The sequence below is a fragment of the Astyanax mexicanus genome, chromosome 24, assembly GCF_023375975.1.
Source record: "Astyanax mexicanus isolate ESR-SI-001 chromosome 24, AstMex3_surface, whole genome shotgun sequence".
NCBI lineage: Eukaryota > Metazoa > Chordata > Actinopteri > Characiformes > Acestrorhamphidae > Astyanax > Astyanax mexicanus.
The window spans coordinates 15,050,872-15,074,891 of record NC_064431.1 but is presented as its reverse complement, the minus strand read 5'-3'; the positions used below and the strand labels follow the sequence as shown (position 1 = coordinate 15,074,891).

Below are 24,020 nucleotides of genomic sequence, written 5' to 3'. Positions count from 1 at the left end.
TTAGTTATAATAAGTATGAGGACAAATAAAACACTCATATTGAGAGCTGGCTTTAATGGGCTTTATGTGAACACTTACACTTGTGCAAGAATAAAACAACATAAACAGACGTAAACTGAGTATAATAAGTACAAGAACAACAACACTAAACTAAAACAAACAACAAACGTTACTTACATTAACTAAAAACAACAATCAACAGAAATCAACAAAAGCAGCAGAAATAAAAAATTAAAAGTAATCAACGTGAACACCGCTCTTGTCCTACTGCGCATGCGCTACCACTGGCCTGAAACTATATGAAAGTATATCCGCAGCTCGGCAGACAAATAATACCGCATATATCTTTTTATAATATTATAATTTTATAATATTATGGCCGAGAAAGACTCCGGTAAAGTTGGTTTCATATTCGCATATTCGGATTTCTTTCTTCAATAGCTTTTGAACTGTGTGTGCAAAATGGTTAATACTTGCTTATTTTATATGCTGACATCCAAAGCAAGCTGCTACAACGTCTTTCCCCTCTCAAACATCTGCCTTTAGAAAACCACAGAACACATTGTCGTCTATGGGCTGCCGCGACCTGCACGAGAGCTAAGGGACCGTCTACAAACTACGCGACACAGCAAAAAGGCGAATGAAGATGGGCGGGGCAAATGCTTTATGCTTCATTATATGAAAGTGTAGTGTACTTTAGTGTTTTTAGCTGGTCACAAATGACAAGACTTCAGGAGTTCCTGACAATATTTTTTTATAATAATTGTTTTGTTAAAAACAATCTAAAAATATAAAGGTTACACTCATTTTTTGTTCAATTTGTAACTGTTTTTAAAAAACCTTTTTAAAAAATATTTCATAAAGTATTTCATTCTGATTTTGTGACAAAGTTTCAACTGAGTATATATTTTATCAAATAATCACTTGTAGCCCATTTTGCAAGTCTTACTGTCATTTGACCTGCAGTTCAACAGAGGGCTTTCAGGGTTTCTTTTTCTGTTTTACTGTTGATAGTAATACTGTCATTGGTGGGTAGTAACCATTGGTTTGTTTAATTTTAGTTGAGTATACAGAACCGTAATTAAACCATGTAAGAATTGTCAAATGATAGTATTAAAAGGTTTACATTCTATTGTGACTACTTCTGAAATAAATATTATGAAATATAACTAATACCTCTTCACTTGCACAATTGTTTCAGCAGGTGGCACCAAAGTTGGACAATTATAAATGTTACTGTCTAAATATTTGAGTTGTATTTTTAACTAATTTTTGTTTAATGTTATTTTTTTTCTTCTAATAAATTTTTTATTTATCTGTTTCTTGCTGAATCTTTGTTGTAACAATATCAATTACTTCCAATACCTTGTTTACTTTGAAAAGCTCTTAGTGTTTTGCAAATGAGCCTTTATGTAAACCAAAGCAAAAATTTCTTGATGAAATCTAACGGTTGCTGAAAATACTGACTAGGTGTGGACTGCACACATCAAGTTATATCAAGTCTAACCAACATGACATACTACAACTATGATATTGGTCAATTTAACCATTGCTGATTTGTAGCAACAGTTTTTTGTGAATTAATTTCAATAGCTTTTGAACCGTTGAGGGTATCACAACAGAACAAGTTGTATTAGATCAAGTCCCACCCACATGACATACTACAACTCTGATATTGGTCAATTTAACCCTTGCTGATTTGTAGCAAAAGGTTTTTGTGAATTAATTTCAATAGCTTTTGAACCGTTGAGGGTATCACAACAGAACAAGTTGTATTAGATCAAGTCCCACCCACGTGACATACTACAACTCTGATATTGGTCAAATTAACCCTTGCTGATTTGTAGCAACAGGTTTTTTGTGAATTAATTTCAATAGCTTTTGAACCGTTGAGGGTATCACAACAGAACAAGTTGTATTAGATCAAGTCCCACCCACATGACATACTACAACTCTGATATTGGTCAATTTAACCCTTGCTGATTTGTAGCAAAAGGTTTTTGTGAATTAATTTCAATAGCTTTTGAACCGTTAAGGTTATTGATACAGAACAAGTTGTATTAGATCAAGTCCCACCCACATGACATACTACAACTCTGATATTGGTCAAATTAACCCTTGCTGATTTGTAGCAACAGTTTTTTTGTGAATTAATTTTAATAGCTTTTGAACCATTAAGGTTACTGATACAGAACAAGTTGTATTAGATCAAGTCCCACCCACATGACATACTACAACTCTGATATTGGTCAAATTAACTCTTGCTGACCTGTGGTGATAGATGTTGTATTAGGGGGATTTTCCACTGTTTACTAATATAATACAGCAGTTATATTTGTAACTTTAATCTTCTGTTATTTCATTAGTAGTAGTTTTAAGTGTTTTCCTCTTGAGTTTTAAAGTAAAAAAAACAGGACTTCTAACAATTCACTCAAGTTTTACACAGGTGAAATAACAATATACAGAATGTTTCTCTTTGTAATAAACTTGATGACCTTTAGATGGCGAGGGTGAGATGGAACTTGTTTTAGTGGAGGGAAGCAATTTTGTACCAATGAAGACATGTAAGAATCACACTTAACAAATGGCCTGATCCCACATGGATATCAGAACACTCATCTGGGTGATTTGTTGATGTTTTGTTCATCCACTGATCCAAAGGTAAAGAAAAATATTGTTTTTTTGGAAACTCCTGTTCATTTAAAATGAAAACTGGTGTGTTTTTGTTTGGATGGATAGTTTTTTAACCAGCTTAGACCACCTAAAACTAGCAACCAGCAAAAACTGGTCTTAAACTAGATTTTTCACCAGCGATTTGGATGGGGTCATATGCTTTTCTAAAACCTGCTCACGCCAAAGGCACTAATGTCAACCCAGACCCTCAAATAATTTCAGGAAAATTGTGAAATACCCCTTACACAGAGGAATTTCTCCACTTTCTCTAAATCTTTCGCTGATATTATGTACTGTAGATGATGGGATATTCAAGGTCTTCACAATTTTCCTGAAACATTCTTTCTTTCTGAAAGAGACTCTGCCTCTCCAAAATGCACTCTTTATACCAAGTTTAATGACAGGTTCTATTGCAGCACGTTTTATTAGTACCATTTACTTTTTTAGCCTTTGTTAACCCATCTCAATTTTTTTATGTGTTCCTGCTATCAAACTCTAAAATACTTTTCATGGAATTTCATGGAATGGTACAATGTCTCACGGTAAACAAAATTAACATGTATATGTTCTAATTTGGACACAGTATGGGTCTACGAAATGTCTGTTTTTAATTACATTTATTTACATTTTACACAGTCAGAATGTTTTTGGAATTGTGGCTGCAGGTTACATTATGTGTAATAAATCAACTGGCCAATTAATTTGAATGATCAGTATCCAGATATTGAGCATTCATCCATGCTTTTCCATGGGAAAATATTTAATTGAACACTGAAAATGGTAATTCAAATTATTTAAAAACACATTTCATCTACTCAGGCTAATACACAGCATTGTTTATATTTTGAGTAAGTACTGAAATGGGTTGACTCTCATTTTGCCCTTAGGTCTAGAACAACTATAACAACATGGGAAGATACAAAAAAGGCACAAGAGTTTCAAGAAAGGAAATGTGGACAGCAGCAGGAGGAAAGGAAGCTGTTCTCAGAGAGTTGCAAGCAGCAGATATTTTGAGGCGGGACCAAGCTTACTCCTCTGCAGTGTGGTCTGAAGTGTCCATAGCTTTATTTGGAAACAATGCAAAAACTAACTGTCACTGGTTGTGGACTGTGTGGACATATAACCGTAGTTGTGTTAGGGAGCAATTCTGCAGGGCTATGAGGGAAAGTAAGGAGATGGAGACAGGTAAGCAGAAGTATTTCATAGCAGGTTCATGTAGGTGCAGTTTTAAGTTCCCCGATATTAAAAAGTTAGTAATTTTCTTGATTTCATGTGTAACTTTTATTTAACCTCTAATTTGAGACTTTTAAAGATGAATATTTGGAATGGGTAATGGCATTCAAATATGTGTATGTCTTAAAACTATATGATGTTTGCACTTAGTCCATGCACCTTATTAACTGTGGTGCAAACTACTATGCTTTTCACATACTAATTTACAAATGATTAATAAACATTATTCTAAATTACCAGACATGCCAGTGAGAGAGACGGAGCCACTTGGACCAGTTAGTAAGAAAGTAAAACAGAAGAAGTCTCTTAGACATGAGATGTACTTGCAGCCAGGGGACAAGGCAGCGGATCTAGATCAAGACACATCAGATAAAGAGACAGAGGAACTTGATCAATGCCGACCAAAGAATGAAGCAGAGAGCTCAGTCAAAGGTACATCAGACAGAGAAGCAGAGTGTTTAGCCCAAGGCACATTCGAAAGTATAGCAGAGGGCACATGCCAAGGCCCATCAGATGGTGAAGCAGAGAGGTCAGCTCAAGGCACATCAGACAGTGAAGCAGAAGGTTCAGCACATGGTACTTCAATGAAGCAGGGGATACAAGCCAATGCCTACCAGAGAGTGAAACAGAGGGTTCAGGCCAAGGCACATCAGACAGTGAAGCAAAGGGTTCAGCACAAGGCTAACCAGAATGAAGCAGAGGGTTCGGGCCAAGGCACATTAGACAGTGAGGCAGAGGGTTCGGGCCAAGGCACATCAGACAGTGAGGCAGAGGGTTCGGGCCAAGGCACATCAGACAGTGAGGCAGAGGGTTCGGGCCAAGGCACATCATACAGTGAGGCAGAGGGTTCGGGCCAAGGCACATCAGGCAGTGAAGCAGAGGGTTGGGGCCAAGGCCTGCTAGAGTGTGATGCAGAAGTTCCAGATCAAGGCACAATTGAAAGTGAGACAACAAATGAAATCACAGTGGAAAGTGAGATAGAGGGTCCAGATCAGGGCTCACCAGGGAGTGAAACAGAACCAGTGAATACACCACTGAGTCCGAAACAGTTGGAGCCACAGGAGAGGAAAAAACGCAGTGTGTGGCGAAAACTACCATGTTTAAAGAAAAAATTTCTAATTACAATAGAAAGAAGAAAGTGGAATAAAATAGCTCCATTAAAGGGACACACAAAACTGAGACAGCCTTGGACCCTGTGGTTTTACAGTTCTTTCAAACAAAAAAATCCCTGTTGCACTCTGGCCTTCAAATACCAGCATGTAAAGTCTAACGAAAGCAGGAAAGTAAATGCTCCGTATTTGCACATTGTCGCTGTGTGCACGTTCCCTTCTTGCAGAGCAAAGTATGTTTTTTCAATGAAAAAAAAACCATCTGGCCAAAACACAAAGGTCAAAATATTGGTTTCACAAAGAGGAAAAATACAACATAAGCTGACAGAAAAAAAGTTCAGACCAGCTGCATACCTCAGAAGAGGAAAAATTGCAAAGTCAATGAAATGGGGATCCAGTCATTGGTACTACAGTAAATTAAGATCTACACCTGTGTCTGAGCTTTTGTCTGGAAACATCACCAGATGCCTTAATAGGAACGTCCTTAAAGTAATTGCGTCAGAGCTGAGGAAGAGCACTCGTCTCCACAATGATGTGTTGATGGAGATCCATTTAACTCAAACTATAATGAAGGAATGTGACACCAAGTTCTATAAAATGCCAGGTTATATCCAGCATTATCAAGTAAACCCTTTTGGTGTGCACATGTACTCTGAAACTGGAATCAGCATTCTAGTGCAACACTTAAGGCGAAAAGATCCAGTGACCCTATACTTGGATGCAACTGGTGGTGTTGTCTCCAAAATTCCAAATCAAGCAAAACGTGTGTTGTACTACTCACTCACCCTGGCAGGAAAGGGTAGGGATGCACCACCTGTGCCTGTGTGCGAAATGCTTACCAATGAGCATTCCGTTCCCCCTATAACATTTTGGCTGATGAAATTCACACTAGACTTGGCAAAATACACACAAATTCGAGTCCGGCAGGTAGAGACAGACTTCAGCTGGGCTTTAATTCAAAGTGCACTGCTTGCATTCAACAAAGAACACATCTTGTCCTACCTTGACAGAGCTCACACAGTTTGCAGAGGTGAAAAGACATGGGCTGAAATACGGCAATTTACCGTACTGCATCTCTGTGCTGCCCACATCCTAAAAGCAGTCACACAGGCAATAGGAAGGCAAACTGAGGATAAAGGTCTCAAAGAATTTGCTACCTTTGTCTTTGCAAGACTGCAAAATGCCACATCACTGGAAGTAGCTCTAGATATTTTCAGATCCTTCTGTTTTGTCCTCCTTGCAGAAAGAAAGTCAAGATCTGTCAAAAACAATCTCAATGTCCTTGAAGACATCATTTCAAAATCACAAGTCACATTGGGAGACACAAAGGAATTGGAACAGCACTGCAAAATACAAACCTGTGACAGTGAAGAAGAAAAAAGTTCTGCCAAAACAATTATGGGCAGGTCACCATTCTCTAAGGAATTTCAGCAGGTGCTAGACATGGTCAAAGTACAAGTGGCAAATGAGAAGAGTGAGTCCAGTGAGGATAACCCCTACTACTGTCCAGGGATTATTAAAATCCTTTTTGACAGCTATCTTGGCCTCTTTCCCATGTGGAGTGGATTGCTGCTGGGGAATCTGAAGAGGTATTCCTCAGATGAAAAGATGAATCCAACTGCAAAACACGCAGTAAAGACCAGGGATACGAATTGCCATGTAGAGCGGTGGTTTGGCATTGTAAAACAATCCATTCTGGGTAAGCGTAAATATATCAGACCTGGAGCCTTCATTAGAAAAATGCATTGCTCGCTACAAGCAAGATTCATTGAGCACATAATGCAAAATAATCTCTCCCAGGAGCTTCTATTGAAACCACTGCCACCAAAGAGCATTAGTCATTCACAAGAAACTTGGGCCAAGAGGGAGGAAGCCAACAGCACAACCACCAAGTCCAAATACTTCTCAGCTCCTCAAAGTGTGCCACTTCCACAGGGGAAGAAAAAAAAGGGAAAAAAAAAGAAAAGTTGTGGAAAAGATGCAGATGGAAAAGGTCCCAAAGATGTGTCACAGAATAAACCATGCATGCCTGCTGACGAGGTAAATTGTAACATCTAAATAAAAGGATATACAAATCAAATTAGCAGAGGCAAAATATTTTTGGCATTGCTTACTGTGTTTGCTTTAATTGCAGGTTGAGACTTTGTGGAAAAATGACCCCACTGACCTGGTCGTATCAATTTTACGAGCTCCAGACAAAAAATTGGAGTTTTTGTTGCGTCAAAGAGAATTTCAGACACTGAGGCCTCATGAGTGGATAGCCGGTGAGGTAAGCTTATCAAAAATACCTGTTTATTTCTCAAGTTCATTTTATGCATTGCCATTTTGAGTTTTGTGGCATTTTGTCTATTTAAGCCATTAAATGCAGTTGTGTTTGTTTACCTATTCAATTTGTGTTGTGTAATGTTCAGTGTTTAACTTTTCTCTCACTTATTAAGGCTATAGAGAGCTACTTCAGAACCATCTTGAATCATGAGGACACTACTTGCAGGTTGTTCCAGCTCAGCCATTACACAACAGGAGTGGTTTTATATGGCACAAGAGAACAATGTGCCTGACAAAGCTTGAGAAATGTGGGTACCAAATATAATATACTTAATGTTATAGTAATGATAACACTAGATTTTTTCCTTTAATGTGTTCTGTATATAAATGTTTGCATTGACTGGGACTGACAACAAATGAGCTCTAACAGAGGTTCAGATTGGGTGAATACAGATTTATAGTAAGAGACAATCATGAATGTCATTGAAGCATGTAAATCTATTTTGGTTGACTCCAAATGTATAAGTTTAAACATTCATTAATAATGAACATAATAGGTCTTCTTTCATTTTAATGTCTTCTTACAGGTCAACTTTGAGGCGTATGATGGAGTCATCAGCTTTGTGAACGTTAAAAGTGTGCACTGGAGGTTTGTGGTAAGTAGTACTTTTTTAAATGGATGCATTCTATGTAAAAAAACAGTTTATGTCCAGACCAGAATCAGGTTTGTGTAACTGACAGCATAAGCAGGGTTGAGTTACTTGACTGACTGTTTTTCATACTAAATAAATAAAAATAAAAATTATTTATTTTAATCTTATTCAGTATTGCACCTCCTTATTGGGTTGCTGTACTATGCATTATGGTAAAAATGGTATGGTGTGGATGTCTTTGTTACTGTATAGAACATTTCTCTGTTTTTTGTAAAATATATTTAGTGTGATTGTGTTTTTCTTATGTTTAAACTTCCACTAACTTTTTATCTGCTTTCCACAATAAGTTGATCAAGGAAATAATGTCACGATTTGTATTCAAGAATGTTGTTTATTCATGGGAAATTACCATGTTTTCTTCTAGTACATACATGCCCTGTCAAAAGAGATTTTTGTGCTTGACCCTCAACGTGGCTGTGATGAAATGGAGGAGGCCAGACAGGCAGCACGCAAATTTGGGTAACTTTCTAGGAACTTGAATAAACTACATGCAGCACCCTCCATAATCATTGGCAGCCCTAGGTAAAATGTGTTTAAAGCCGTAAAATAAATTACATTTTTATTGCAAAAGCATAATCTCACTCTGATCTCACTCCTTCAACTCAAGTAATTAAAAACAAATCCTGACTAAGAAATAATTATTTCCCATAAAATTACCTGTTCCACAATTATTGGCACTCTTAACAATTTCTCTGGATTAAATGTATTGAAACCATTTTTGTCATTTCTACTGTAGTTTATAATCAATATATCGAGGAACCTTTAATTAGTAATTCATCGCTTCCTGTTTCCCTTGGGTATAACTATGGCATAACACAGAGGCCTGTTTCTCTTACTCACTTTTAAACATGGGAAAGACTAGAGAACACACTATTCCAGTAAGGCAGATGTGTGTCAACCTTTATTAATCAGGCAATGGCTACAAGAAAATAGCCACTCACCTGCAGATGCCATTATCTACAGTCAGAGCAAACAAAAAATTTACAAGCCTGGAAGAGGACGCAAGTGAATTAAATTGAATCAAATGGTGGCATCTTGGGGTAACGAGATCTCCCAAACAATCATCAGGTGTTTTGCCAAGCGGTACTGGGATTTTAACTGGGACTGTGTGCTTTGGTCAGATTTGGTCAAAGCTTTTTGGCAACAAACACTCTAAGTTGGTCTGGCGTAACACAAGGATTAGTGCGCAAAAAAACACCTCATGCCCACTGTTCAGTATGGGAGAGGATTGTGATGCTGTGTGCCTGTTACTTCTCCGAAGGACCGGGAAACCTTGTAAAGATACATGAGATCATGAATTCTTTGAAATATCAGGATATTTACAATCAGAATCTGGAGGCCTCTGCCCGAAAGCTGAAGATGGGTCTTCACTGGGTCTTTCAGCAAGATAATTACCCTAAACATTTGGCCAAATCTACTCAAAAATGGTTCACAAGGCACAAAATCAAGCTCCTCTCATGACCAGACCTCAACTCAATAGAAAAGCTGTGGGGTGAGCTGAAGAGGAGCGTTATAAGAGAAGACCCAGTACTCTGGATGATTTAGAGAGATTGTGTAAAGAGGAATAATGGAAGATCACTCTTCTGTATTCTCCCATCTTGTGAAGAGTTATAGGAGAAGATTAAGTGTTGTCTTGTTTACAAAAGGAAGTTGTACAAAGTACTAACACCAGGAGTGCCAAAAACACATTTTGTCCCCACCAAATAAAGGCACTTGAATTAAAGCTAAGATTTTTTCTTTTTTTTGCATTGTTGTCCTATATTATTAAAAAAACAAATTATTAGAAGCCAAAGAACACTTCTTAACCATGGGTGCCAATAATTATGTATATTCTTGGCTACTAAATCTTTAGCAAAAAAAAGTCAAATATCACCATTCGTATAGAGACTTACTAGCACTAGTAAATGGGAAGTGTTAAAATGGTACATGTTTGTTTTATCCTATATTGCAATGTGGAAGGTCTGATGTGCTTACTGTTTTGTAAGCTGTGTTGACTCATAGGATCAAAAGGAAAAAGGGCGTTTAGTGAAAGTTGTAATGGAGAAAGGCAAAGTATCTGTAATCAGAGGAATAATTTCTTAAAATTTGTTTTCCTAAATATTTAAATAATAGTTGGCTATCAAAACTCATTGACATTTAGCACTTATAACGCAGTACAGTATATGTAATATGTATTGTAGTGGACCATATATTTAAAATCAAAGGATCACTAAAACATAAATAAAAATAGTTGGTCTTAAATGTAAGAAGCAACAAATAAAAATAAAAAAGCCAAAAAGTGATAATTCTACAAAAAATACAATGTTTTGTCCTTGGAAAGGCAACTGTGACACAATTTTAGCTTAATAGCTAGGTCCAATGCAATAAAAAAAAAAAAAAAATACTGTTTAAGCCTCTACAAAAAAGGTTCTCATGTGTTCTCTGTGTATTATAGTGTTAATGTATGGTTAACTTCTGCAACTCCACTCTTTAAAATTATAGACAGTACTTCAAAATGCGACACAATCAGCATGGAAGAGAGGACTGGGTGAACATCCAGTGGAAACCTGCGACAATTCAACACACATTTCAAAGGGATGGTGTGAGCTGTGGTGTCTTTGTGATGCAGGTAATGTAAAATTGATTTGTAAAAAAAAGAAATACTTTAAAATTGTATTTCTCATTAAAAAATGCCAGTCAATATTTATTTATTACTTATTACATATTGTATATACACTACTTGTCATGCTTCTGTGTTGTGTCGTCATTTTCTGGCCTGTTTCTGTTTGTCATTCCCTGTTTGTTTTTCTTGCCATGTGCTTTTCTGCTCCTGTGACTCTGTCCTAGCCATATCTTTACATTGTCCCAGAAGTTCTTTGTTTGTCCCTCTGTATTAGCACTTTCTTTGTTTTACTGCTCCCCTGTCAGACCTTATGCATATTACTATGTCAGGTTTCAGTGTGTTAGCTGGTCGTTATAATGGGCGAGCAGCTAATGCACGTACATCCCTCTAAATCCTCTGTCCATGACCCAAAGATTAAATTATTTAGCAATTTTTACGTTTTTTCCCAAGAATCATGAATCAGTTTCAGTAATATACAGTTAGACATTGCTGTTTATGGCAGCCTGACTGCGAGAAATTGGACAGTGAAATTGAACATTCACATTTATTATTTTACTATGATTTTACATGACATATCAAGATGTTGTACCACAGAACAGACAGACAGGACTGTCAGTACATTGTGTTTCATCAGGTTGTATCCAGCCTCTTCCAGGTGTATGTTTTACCTCATTCCAGTTCCATTACATTACATTCCAAAAAATACAAAATGACTTTTATGAATTACATTCATTATTATTCTGGACAAGATACATTAATGTATACATATCAAAGCAATAGTTCATAGATCATTTACTGTACTCTGTACCATTATACACCAACCAAGCATAACATTATGACCCCCTGCTTGTTTCTACATCCATTATGCATTTTCAGCTCCACTGACCACATAGGAGCACTCTATAATTGTATAACTATATTATTGTTGTATAATATACAGTAGCTCACCTGATAGCTTATCATCAATTTAGGAGATATTTACCAGAAAAATGTCTAATAGACATGCATAAAATCTGATTTACAGGCTTTAACAACTGAATTAACTAATTTGAATGTAAGGACATACGCAGGAAAATAATGGTTAGCTGTTCTGGTGCGTAGGACAGTTCTGCAGAGTAAAGTATAATATATTGTGATCTGCAGGACAGAACCAATTAATAATTTTGGAAAAAGCAGACAGTTGTATCAAATAATTTGCTGTTTGTATAAACTAAATAACAAATGGCTTCTGTGATGAGCACAAATGACTAGATGATGTACAGATTAAACAAGTGGTTTTAAGAAATTCAATTCTGATGTGAGAAATGCTCCGAAGTGACTAAAAAAACTTTATGATTCACAGCAGGACCAAATGACTAATCATTTTGACTTTCCTATCCATAATTGATGACTAAAGAAGTCTATATTCTGACCCTGACACATTCACTGATATAAATACGTACCTTTGGACAGAGAAATTTGAGTATAGTATGTGCATTAGCTGCGCATCTATTATGTTTGAACAACATGTTTTGAGAAGTGCCCACACTGTGATGCAAATATTAATTCTGATTTGAGAAATGCATCAAAGTGGCTGAGAAAAACCAAAAGTCCCTATGTTTAAGTCTTTTTTTTTGTTTAATAAATACCTGCACTTATGTCCGCCTCTGCCTTCTAAGCTGCACATTGTCACACTACTGATGTAAAGTATTAGAACACCCCAAGCTTTTCAGATATTTTTCTATTTTTATTTGTTTGAAGTTTGTTGAGTACATGTATTTCAAGAATTATCTTATTGTCTTCAATACAGATGGCCAAGAGTGTGGTTGAGGAATTTCCAAGAATCCCCCAAATTGTGAAAATCAATCCCACAAAAAAACAGATGTGTCAATACAGGGGACAAATGGCTCTGGATATTCTTAGAGGATCAGGTAATGGCTACAAAATTGTTTTACTGTAAGTGTTTTTGGTTGTTTTTACATTTTTCAGCACTGTTTCTAAAATATATTTTGTAATAAACAGTGTTGAGGGATGAGTACTGTTCTGTGTGTGGACTTCGGGACCTTCCCCAATCGAAAAAGACTTGTGTTTGGGTAAGAAGTATTTGCCAGTATTTCAATATTATAATAGTAATTTTAAATTAAGACAATCACTACAATAACTAACTGTAATATCATAAATATATATATATTTTTTTTTATTTTAGATTCAGTGTGAAAGATGCCAACGATGGTTTCATTTGGAGTGCCTCAAGATTGCCATTCCAGCAAAAGATGTCCAGTGGTTTTGTGTGCTCTGTCTAAACCCTGCAGATAGTCAAGCATAAACACATATGCTGGAAAACACAAAACGTAATCATAGAGCAAAAGCATCTGCAAAAGATTTTTGTACATTGAATAAGTCTCTGTTTTGTGATAATGTGTGCTCCTGATTTCTTGAAATTAACAACCTGTAACTGAAACAGCACATGCAAATGTTTGTAAACCCCTATTAATGATTAGTTCTCTCTTGTTTTAATTGTAACATTGTTGCTGCAGTGTATGTTTAAAATGACTACCATTTATTTTTTTACTTTATTTTTTATTTTAAACACAGTTTCTCAATAAAAAGAGTTAAATGAACTTATATGTGTATTACGTGTGGGTTGGAAATTATTTATTGGAATGAACAAGAATAAAACTAAAAACAAAATACAAAGCAAACACAGGTAGGGAGAACACCGGAACAAATAACGAGAGGGCAAGGTTACAAACAAAAAACAATAAGGAACATTAATGACAGGGCAGAGCAAGGGCAAATAAATTGGAGGAGACAAAACAGAGCAGAAAACAATGGCAGACAGACAGAGAAACAGACAAACAAATAAAGTACAAAAAAAAAAAAACAAGACAGACAAGGGAAAAGGTGTGACAAAAGATAGTTTGCTATGTGGGTGGGACTTGATTTAATAGAACTTTTGATATTACAGCTATTGAAATTAATTCCCAAAAAGCCTGTTTCCACAGGTCAGCAAGGATTAATTTGACCAATATCAGAGTTGTAGTATGTCATGTGGGTGGGACTTGATCTAATACAACTTGTTCTGTATCAATAACCTTAACGGTTCAAAAGCTATTGAAATTAATTCACAAAAAACTGTTGCTACAAATCAGCAAGGGTTAAATTGACCAATATCAGAGTTGTAGTATGTCATATGGGTGGGACTTGATCTAATACAACTTGTTCTGTTGTGATACCCTCAACGGTTCAAAAGCTATTGAAATTAATTCACAAAAAACCTGTTGCAACAAATCAGCAAGGGTTAATTTGACCAATATCAGAGTTGTAGTATGTCATGTGGGTGGGACTTGATCTAATACAACTTGTTCTGTTGTGATACCCTCAACGGTTCAAAAGCTATTGAAATTAATTCACAAAAACCTTTTGCTACAAATCAGCAAGGGTTAAATTGACCAATATCAGAGTTGTAGTATGTCATGTGGGTGGGACTTGATCTAATACAACTTGTTCTGTTGTGATACCCTCAACGGTTCAAAAGCTATTGAAATTAATTCACAAAAAACCTGTTGCTACAAATCAGCAAGGGTTAAATTGACCAATATCAGAGTTGTAGTATGTCATGTGGGTGGGACTTGATCTAATACAACTTGTTCTGTTGTGATACCCTCAACGGTTCAAAAGCTATTGAAATTAATTCACAAAAAACCTGTTGCTACAAATCAGCAAGGGTTAAATTGACCAATATCAGAGTTGTAGTATGTCATGTGGGTGGGACTTGATCTAATACAACTTGTTCTGTATCAATAACCTTAACGGTTCAAAAGCTATTGAAATTAATTCACAAAAACCTTTTGCTACAAATCAGCAAGGGTTAAATTGACCAATATCAGAGTTGTAGTATGTCATGTGGGTGGGACTTGATCTAATACAACTTGTTCTGTTGTGATACCCTCAACGGTTCAAAAGCTATTGAAATTAATTCACAAAAAACTGTTGCTACAAATCAGCAAGGGTTAAATTGACCAATATCAGAGTTGTAGTATGTCATATGGGTGGGACTTGATCTAATACAACTTGTTCTGTTGTGATACCCTCAACGGTTCAAAAGCTATTGAAATTAATTCACAAAAAACCTGTTGCTACAAATCAGCAAGGGTTAATTTGACCAATATCAGAGTTGTAGTATGTCACGTGGGTGGGACTTGATCTAATACAACTTGTTCTGTTGTGATACCCTCAACGGTTCAAAAGCTATTGAAATTAATTCACAAAAACCTTTTGCTACAAATCAGCAAGGGTTAAATTGACCAATATCAGAGTTGTAGTATGTCATGTGGGTGGGACTTGATCTAATACAACTTGTTCTGTTGTGATACCCTCAACGGTTCAAAAGCTATTGAAATTAATTCACAAAAAACTGTTGCTACAAATCAGCAATGGTTAAATTGACCAATATCATAGTTGTAGTATGTCATGTTGGTTAGACTTGATATAACTTGATGTGTGCAGTCCACACCTAGTCAGTATTTTCAGCAACCGTTAGATTTCATCAAGAAATTTTTGCTTTGGTTTACATAAAGGCTCATTTGCAAAACACTAAGAGCTTTTCAAAGTAAACAAGGTATTGGAAGTAATTGATATTGTTACAACAAAGATTCAGCAAGAAACAGATAAATAAAAAATTTATTAGAAGAAAAAAAATAACATTAAACAAAAATTAGTTAAAAATACAACTCAAATATTTAGACAGTAACATTTATAATTGTCCAACTTTGGTGCCACCTGCTGAAACAATTGTGCAAGTGAAGAGGTATTAGTTATATTTCATAATATTTATTTCAGAAGTAGTCACAATAGAATGTAAACCTTTTAATACTATCATTTGACAATTCTTACATGGTTTAATTACGGTTCTGTATACTCAACTAAAATTAAACAAACCAATGGTTACTACCCACCAATGACAGTATTACTATCAACAGTAAAACAGAAAAAGAAACCCTGAAAGCCCTCTGTTGAACTGCAGGTCAAATGACAGTAAGACTTGCAAAATGGGCTACAAGTGATTATTTGATAAAATATATACTCAGTTGAAACTTTGTCACAAAATCAGAATGAAATACTTTATGAAATATTTTTTAAAAAGGTTTTTTAAAAACAGTTACAAATTGAACAAAAAATGAGTGTAACCTTTATATTTTTAGATTGTTTTTAACAAAACAATTATTATAAAAAAATATTGTCAGGAACTCCTGAAGTCTTGTCATTTGTGACCAGCTAAAAACACTAAAGTACACTACACTTTCATATAATGAAGCATAAAGCATTTGCCCCGCCCATCTTCATTCGCCTTTTTGCTGTGTCGCGTAGTTTGTAGACGGTCCCTTAGCTCTCGTGCAGGTCGCGGCAGCCCATAGACGACAATGTGTTCTGTGGTTTTCTAAAGGCAGATGTTTGAGAGGGGAAAGACGTTGTAGCAGCTTGCTTTGGATGTCAGCATATAAAATAAGCAAGTATTAACCATTTTGCACACACAGTTCAAAAGCTATTGAAGAAAGAAATCCGAATATGCGAATATGAAACCAACTTTACCGGAGTCCGAGAAAGCCCAATGCAGTGCAAATTGAAAAGCGCTGCAAAAGCACAAAACACATCCATCAAAATTACAACACAGGCGCAGCAAATAGAAAAACGCGCTGCAAATAGAAAAACGCGCTGCAAATAGAAAAACGCGCTGCAAATAGAACCACAAGTGAGTGATGCCGCTCAGGATGAATGGGTCCTTCATTTAAATATTTATGAAGTTATTTGCATAAATGTTGTATGGGTAAAAGTGGGCGATACGGAGACAGATTACGAGCTGGGTCACCTGTGCACATTTATAAGCAGATTGTAATTCATAAAAATGAAAGAGTGTTCAGTTGTTCATATGCACGCTTAAAAAAAAACAACACAGAGTTACACAGAGTTTTTTAAATGAGGCCCCAGGTCTTTAATATAATCATTTTTTTTCTCCTCACCTATATTTATTTTGGAATAATTATAAAATTTAATATAAAAACAAATAATAATTTTTCAGTAGGTTTTTTTGTGCAGGTATTTTGCAGGTAAATCAGTTATTTAACAAAAATGGTCTGTTAATGAACTATACTGAAATCTTAGCAACCTATGAAATACCAGTGACACCCAAGGAATTCTCTATTTTTTGGATGCAATCCCTTCTGGGAATGTTCATAGGCAATAGCAAAATACCACCTACTTTTAGTTGACCAAATAAATAATCCAATGGGCAAGATATGATTGTCCTCTGAATTAAAAAATATTCATTAGAGCTTTAATTCAGAAAGACATCGTCTCAGTTCCTCGTGTTATATTTTACTGGAACCAATATATCAGAGACTTGGAACGGAAGAAGATCTGGATCTTACCTTTAATTTTTTTTTTATTTCTAGTGACTAATAATGTGAAGAAAAATGCATTTAAAATACTACATAGATGCTAACCAACAAACCATTATTTAACCAAAAAAATGTATAAAATTGGTTGTTCTATGTTGTACACCTAGAAACCCTATTACATTTTTTGGCATTTTGTTTAAATGTTTTGGAAAAACTTGATTACATTTTTATTGATCATATTGATGTTGAATTTTCTTTGTGAATCTAACTTTGTGAATCTAACTTGTTTTATAGTTTTAATAACCTTAAACACAAGACAGATTAATATATTCATATATGTAAAGTTAAAAAAAACATCCCACTGTTCATGGTTTTTAAAATTGGATTGACAAATAGAAAGACTTCAAAGACTGTAAATATTTGCAAATCCTTAGGACTATTTTCATAAATGTCTTCCCCATTTATTTTGTATGTTTTTGTATGTTGTTATGACGGATCGTCTAAGTGAATTTTAAATAAATAAAAAAGATACGATCTTCATTAAGCACTTCCTGCATTTCTCGACACACGGCACAGTCTGAGCGCTACGCTCCGGTCCGCTCCCCGCTGCTCCCCGGCATGACCTCCACCAGCAGCGGCAGCGGCTCGGCTTCGGTGAATGGGATTTATCGCTGACTTTCAAGCGCGAGATTTGAGATTTAAGTTACCGGTTTACAGCTGATTTAAGGCGGCGTATCATCCGAAATCAAAGCCACTGCTAAGGTAAATGGGTTAGTCATGATATAGCTTATATCATGTAATAAAAATGTTTTTTTTCCAGTTTAAGTGATATATATTTAACATATATTTATAATTTAATTAATTACAGATTTAAGAAAAGTTTAATCAAAAGCAATGCTTCTTAATAAACCGCCACAAACATGTTTGTTTGTTCCAACAAGATCTTGAAACATGGAGCCTCTCATGTGGTTGATTCCAGTTTGTCTACATTTTTAATGAAAGCATGAACGTGTCATTTTAGAGATACTTGCACATACTGTCCCATCATTAAATCCACTGACAGTTGAAGGAAATAACATTGTTGCTCTGGTTTAAATGGCAGTCATCAACTAATTGGTGGCAGCAAGCAAACAGTTTTTGAAGCTTGTTGATTTCTTGAATGAGGTGTAACATCTTAATGGAGAACTCCGGTGTAAAATGGACTTTTGGTGAAATAAAACATGATAAAAAGTATTTACCTTTGATGAATAGCAAACCTCTGTTCTCCCAGAGAATTCAGAGATCCAGACATTTTAACAGTTTGTCCAAACTTCCTTCAGACTGGGCGACGTGGCATAATTGGCCCCGATAAATCGCTTTTTTCACCGTTATTCAGGCTTAAAGTAGCATACATCTTTATTCAGGTTCAAAGTTCCACACCTCTTTGCTAGAATCCCTGACATTTAAATCGAGGCATTAATGACTTAAAAAGTGCACAAGAACCTTATTAAAAACCTCCGTTTACATCCCATAAGGCTAGCTTTAGCTCCTTGCACCGCATTATCACTGTACTGATAATGATATATATATATATATATATATATATATATATATATATATATATATATATATATATATATATATATATATATATATATATACACATACACTCCGCATAGCCTGCCCTGCCTCCTGGCACCGGCTGCTATGCCATGAGGCACTGTGAAAGTGTGCACACACACAAAAAAAAGTTTTTTCTAAAGCGTGCGTTTGCACACTTGAACTTTGTTTCTGTCATATATAGTAGTTAAATGTGCTTATATTAGCGCTATTTATGGTAGTGGGGGCACGGGCATCTACAGGAAAGAGATAAACTCACAGAGTGCTGTGGCTGGCTGAAGTTGCTTCATTAAAAGTTCACAGGAAAGTAAAGCTTGAGTCTCATTCCTGTGTTTCCTCTTTATAATTTACAACCTGTATACAAATGTGCGCAGGTGACCCAGCCTCAGGTCCTGCCTTCGTACCGCCCACATTTACCCATAAAAGGTCCATGCAAATCTTTTACTGAATATTTAAATATGGGATTCCTAATTCATCCTGAGCGGAATAACGGAGGAACGCACCGCAAAGAAGCGAAATTATGAACAATGCGCAGAAGTCCTTGTTTTTGAGGATGAGGAGGAAGAATGTGTTGTTTGGTGGTTTAACCCAATATGTGGCTGCAGCAGTTAATAATGATAACTGCACAAGCTGATCTGCTACAGAGGCTAAAACAAGTCTTCAGATTTAAAAAGCTTTTCCAAGGACTGTAAACTCCTGTGAGTGTTCATTTCCCTGATTCATTTACATTGTTTTTTTTTTAGTTTAATGGCTTGCTATCATCTAACTTCCTCTTCATAGTATTCCAGTGGTTTTCAATTTGGTAAAATCTGTGCCCAACTGAGCACACAGCTATGAGAGTGGCTATTGGAAACTTAAATCGACTCATTAACCAGTCATCATCATTCACACAATTTTTCATGATTCTACAAATCAATGATAAAATTAATGATAATGATAACATTTACAATAATAAAAACAATAATGATATTTATATATAGCACATTTAGCTTTTTAAATTGTGCGATAAAACAAACCAGATAATACAAATAACATTTAAATAACCTACAAGTGATACTGAAGTTAGCATAAAAATAATAAAAGACGAATAAGATTTGCCAAGCATTGAAACTTTATACATAGACAGACAAATATATATATTTGAACATGTATATTTATATATATATATATATATATATATGTATATATATATTTTTTTGTTTTTTAATCTTACGTTTTTAATCTTGATTTATGCCGTATGGATACTTGGGGAAGGTTAAAGCATTTACCTGCAATTTCGTACTTTACCACATGATGTCACTAATTCCCGCTTATCTTCTACAGGAAAAAGGACGCATCAAACCGTACTTAAATGTGTGCTCGTTTTCACGCCAAGTATTTCTTTATAAATCACAGTTCTTGCGTGAGATGTTGCGCACGCACATTTCGGTTTTTTTATGCGTACACTCCCTTTATAAATGAGGCCCTAGGTCTTGGCCCTGACACATACTCTGCAGTATTATGTTCTTGAAATGAATAATAAAGTTTTTGTCTTATTGCCAAGAATATCATTATCACAAAAATATCACACCCACCCTTAGTGAATACCTTTTTCTTTATACCCAGGAAAAATTAAACTGGAGAAATGTTAGATAGCCACTAAACCATAATGTTTTCCATTAATAGCTGACATTTGTTTTTTTGAAGAAATGAAACATACCAGTCCTGCTTAAAATTTGTATGAACATTTCCTAACCTTTAAAAAAATGCTTTCAATGTGACAATTTCTGCCTCAAAACAGATTCTACAGTGCTAGAGGTGAGAATGATGTGTCTGTGTACTTTGGTAGGCAGTACCCATCTGGGTCTCACCGCATTCAAAGGCTGCTGCAGCTCAGCCTGCCCTGTCTCTAAACCCATACATCATCCATTGCCCCTCGCAAACTTTCCCCTTCATTTTTTAGCCCTTTTTCAAATTTGAGCTGGGCGTGTCAGCAAAAATTAGAGGGTTTAGTGCCTCTTTAAGATCTAGAACATGTTTGCAGGGAGACTGGAATCTGAACTTTATTCCAACCAGGGCTGTAGAACATGGCAAAAAAAATTGAATATATACAGTACAGGTCAAAAGTTTGGACACACCTTCTCTTTTCAATGCGTTTTCTTTATTTTCATGACTATTTACATTGTAGATTCTCACTGAAGGCATAAAAACTGTGAATGAACACAGGTGGAGTTATGTACTTAACAAAAAATGATGAAATAACAAAAAAAATGTTTATATTCTATTTTCTTCAAAATAGCTACCCTTTGCTCGGATTACTGCTTTGCACACTCTTGGCATCATTCTCTCAATGAGCTTCAAGAGGTGGCCACCTGAAATGGTTTTCCAACAATCTTGAAGGAGTTCCCAGAGGTCTTTAGTACTTGTTGGCCCTTTGCCTTCACTCTGTGGTCCAGCTTACCCCAAACCATCTGGATTGGGTTCAGGTCCGGTGTCTGTGAAGGCACTGTGAAGCCAGGTCATTTTTTGTTAAAGGTGCATTATGTAGGACCTGAGAGTGAGTGTGTAAAATGGCTACAGCAGTCTACTTTCAAAACACCACAAAGAGTAGTCTGCTCCGCCCACCCCTCCCCAGCCACGAAATTTATTTGGGTTGCCAAATTCAGCAGGCTGAATCTACACAACGTTAAGAGTACGAGTGAAAGGAGAGGAGAAATACAGCAATTCTAAACTCTTCTAAAACCCATATGTACAGTTATATTGACTGTATGTTACACGAGGGAAAGCTTCACGGTGTGTCTGACCGCGCGAGCCCCGCGGTGTGTCTGACCGCGCGAGCCCCACGGTGTGTCGTACCGCGCATTTCCGCGGTGTGTCGGAGATATATATATATTGTGGCGGCTCTGGGTTGTGTGTGTGGCTGCCTGTAGGCATGTTTCTGTTCTTCTGTGTGTGTGGCCTTAGGTGTTCTGTTGTGCTGTGTTGCTCTAGCCTACGTAGTTGGTACCTCCCCCGTAACCTAGGGTATGGGGAGGGGCCATGCAGATGGGTGCCGGTTAGGGCACTCACCATAAAGTAAGTGAGTAGTGAGTTAAATCACTTGGTTCTGTTGGTAGCCTATTTGGGAGTTTTGGTTTAGCTCTCCTAGTCTTGTTAAAGACTGTAAGTGAGTGGCAAGCCAGTTTAATAAAAGAGCTAATGAGCATCCTCCATGAGTCTCACGGGTCTTCCTTCCTCTACCACGCCACATTTGGTGTCAGAAGCGACCCTGCTAGAAGATATCGAGCTGCTGGCAGGGGAAATCGAACGTCTGAGGAGGAAGACGGCGGACCAACGGACTAGGGGCAAGGCTCACCAGCGGAGTGGACTCGGACCTGACGGCGCCAGCGGGCTGTTCGGAGGTCGTGGCCTGGGAGAGGACGGCGCGAGGACGGGGTTAAGTATAGATCCGATAGACGAGATGCTGGAGCGCAGTTGTGTGGGTTTATCAGATCCCCAACAACGCCGTTTGTGCGACCTGATCGGGCGTTTTCGCACGAATTACGCTGTGTCTGAGCGCGAGTGTACTAAGACTAGCCTTGCGGTTCATTCGATAAACACAGGTGACGCCCAGCCCATCAGGCTGAGACCGCACCGTCTTATGGAGCGCGTTTTATGCGGGGTCCCGCGGTCGTGCTGCGTTATTTATTTGGATGATGTCCTGGCGCATGGACCCGACTTTGACTCCGCACTCTCTCACGAAATGGTGCTCGGCGTGATTCAGGCAGCTAACCTGAAGCTCAATCCGGCGAAGTGTAATCTGCTAAGGCAGCGCGTGAGTTTCCTGGGCCACGTAGTGAGCGGTGCTGGCGTGGAAACCGATCCCAAAAAGACGGAGGCAGTCCGTGACTGGCCCACACCGCGTGACGCAAAGATGGTTCGCAGCTTCGTGGGGCTTGCCTCATATTACAGGCGGTTTATCAGGGGGATTGGGGACATGGCAGCGCCGCTTCATGCTCTGACTAAGCCTAGTGTGAAATTCCGCTGGTCTGATGAGGCGGAGCGAGCATTCGAGGAGCTAAAAAGCCGCCTGTGCAATGCTCCGATTCTAGCATATCCGAAAGTGTCTGAGAGTTTCATTGTGGATACGGATGCGAGCGACCATGGCCTCGGAGCAGTCCTGTCGCAAGTTCGGGACGGCTCGGAGCGCGTAATAGCGTACTATAGCCGCCGCCTGGACAAGGCGGAGCGTAACTGTTGCGTAACGCGCCGGGAACTACTCGCAGTGGTCGAAAGCCTTAAACATTTCCGACCGTAGGTGTATGGGGTGCCCTTCCTGCTGCGCACGGACCATGCCTCGCTACAGTGGCTCATGCGTTTCCGCGAGCCCGAGGGCCAACTCACGCGCTGGTTATCTAGACTCCAGGAGTTTAGTTTTGAGGTTGTGCACCGCCCGGGCCGTGGCCACAGTAACGCGGATGCTTTGTCTCGCCGGCCGCGTGTGGCCGCCGACTGCAAACATTGTGCTCGTGCTGAGGAGAAATCTGCTGAGACTGTGTCTCAGGGGATGTTACTGGCGCTGTCGGGGTGGCCCAGGTGTCCGTAGAGCAGCTCCGCGATGCGCAACAGGCGGATCGCAAATTATCATGTGTAGTACACGCGCTCAATGCGAATGTCACACCGTCGTGGGGGGAGGTGGTGCCGCTGGGCCCGATTGCTAAGGCGCTGCGCTCCAACTGGGCTAGTTTTAGTTTGTCCGACGGCGTGCTGTGCCATACCTGGCAGGATCCGGCGAACGGGCGGCGCGCTTTCCAGGTGGTGATACCGCGGACGCTTAGGGGTTCATGGGTCACCTGGGGCAGGGCACTTTGGTGTCACCAAGACTCTGAAGCGCCTGAGGCAACGCTTCTATTGGCCTGGGTGTAGAGCCGACGTGGAGCTCTTCGTGCACTGCTGTGACGTGTGCGCTGCCAAGAAGGGCCCCTTGAGGGCGCCCCGCGCCCCACTTCACCCTTACCAGTGCGGCAGCCCGATGGAGCGGGTAGCCGTGGACGTGCTGGGCCCCTTTCCGTTGATGGACTCTGGAAATCGCTTTGTTCTGGTGGCGATGGACTATTTCACGAAGTGGCCAGAGGCCTACGTGCTGCCAGACCAAGGGGCGGTCACTACTGTGAATATTCTGGTGCGGGAGTTCTTTTGCCGATTCTGGGTTCCGGAAGAACTGCACAGTGACCAGGGGAGAAATTTCGAGTCGGAGGTCATGGCGGAGGTCTGCCGCATCCATAAGACCAGGACGACGCCCCTTCATCTGCAGAGTGACAGACTGGTGGAACGTTTTCACCGCACGCTGGCGGCGCAGTTGGCCATGGTGTCGGGCAAGAACCAGCGTGACTTAAAGACTTTGTTTGTGACTGAATGAAAAAATAAAAAAGTGTTTTGTTGTACACGGGGTTTGTGTTGGGTTGGTGGGGTCGCCGGGACGGCTGACCCT

The 24,020-nt window shown here is 38.3% G+C and overlaps 2 protein-coding genes across 4 annotated transcripts in view; both read left to right on the top strand.

Annotated features, from left to right (window-relative positions):
- The first annotated feature begins 7,787 nt into the window (after positions 1-7,787).
- LOC111197578 (uncharacterized) lies at positions 7,788-13,162 on the top strand. The gene is made up of 6 exons (XM_022687056.2): positions 7,788-7,936; positions 8,358-8,452; positions 10,475-10,601; positions 12,385-12,505; positions 12,597-12,667; positions 12,781-13,162. The coding sequence occupies exons 2-6, from the start codon at positions 8,418-8,420 to the stop codon at positions 12,898-12,900; spliced, it is 474 nt and encodes a 157-aa protein (XP_022542777.2). The 5' UTR covers positions 7,788-7,936; positions 8,358-8,417; the 3' UTR covers positions 12,901-13,162.
- A 4,425-nt stretch (positions 13,163-17,587) lies between these two features.
- Positions 17,588-24,020, top strand: part of LOC103042998 (proto-oncogene tyrosine-protein kinase Src) — a 74,369-nt gene continuing 67,936 nt past the window's right edge. For 2 of the 3 annotated variants that reach the window (XM_049471544.1, XM_049471543.1), the window contains exon 1: positions 17,588-17,734. The gene's annotated coding sequence lies outside the window, so the exon portion shown is untranslated. The remainder of the gene's footprint in view (positions 17,735-24,020) is intronic. The other variant, XM_049471542.1, reaches the window with a different exon arrangement.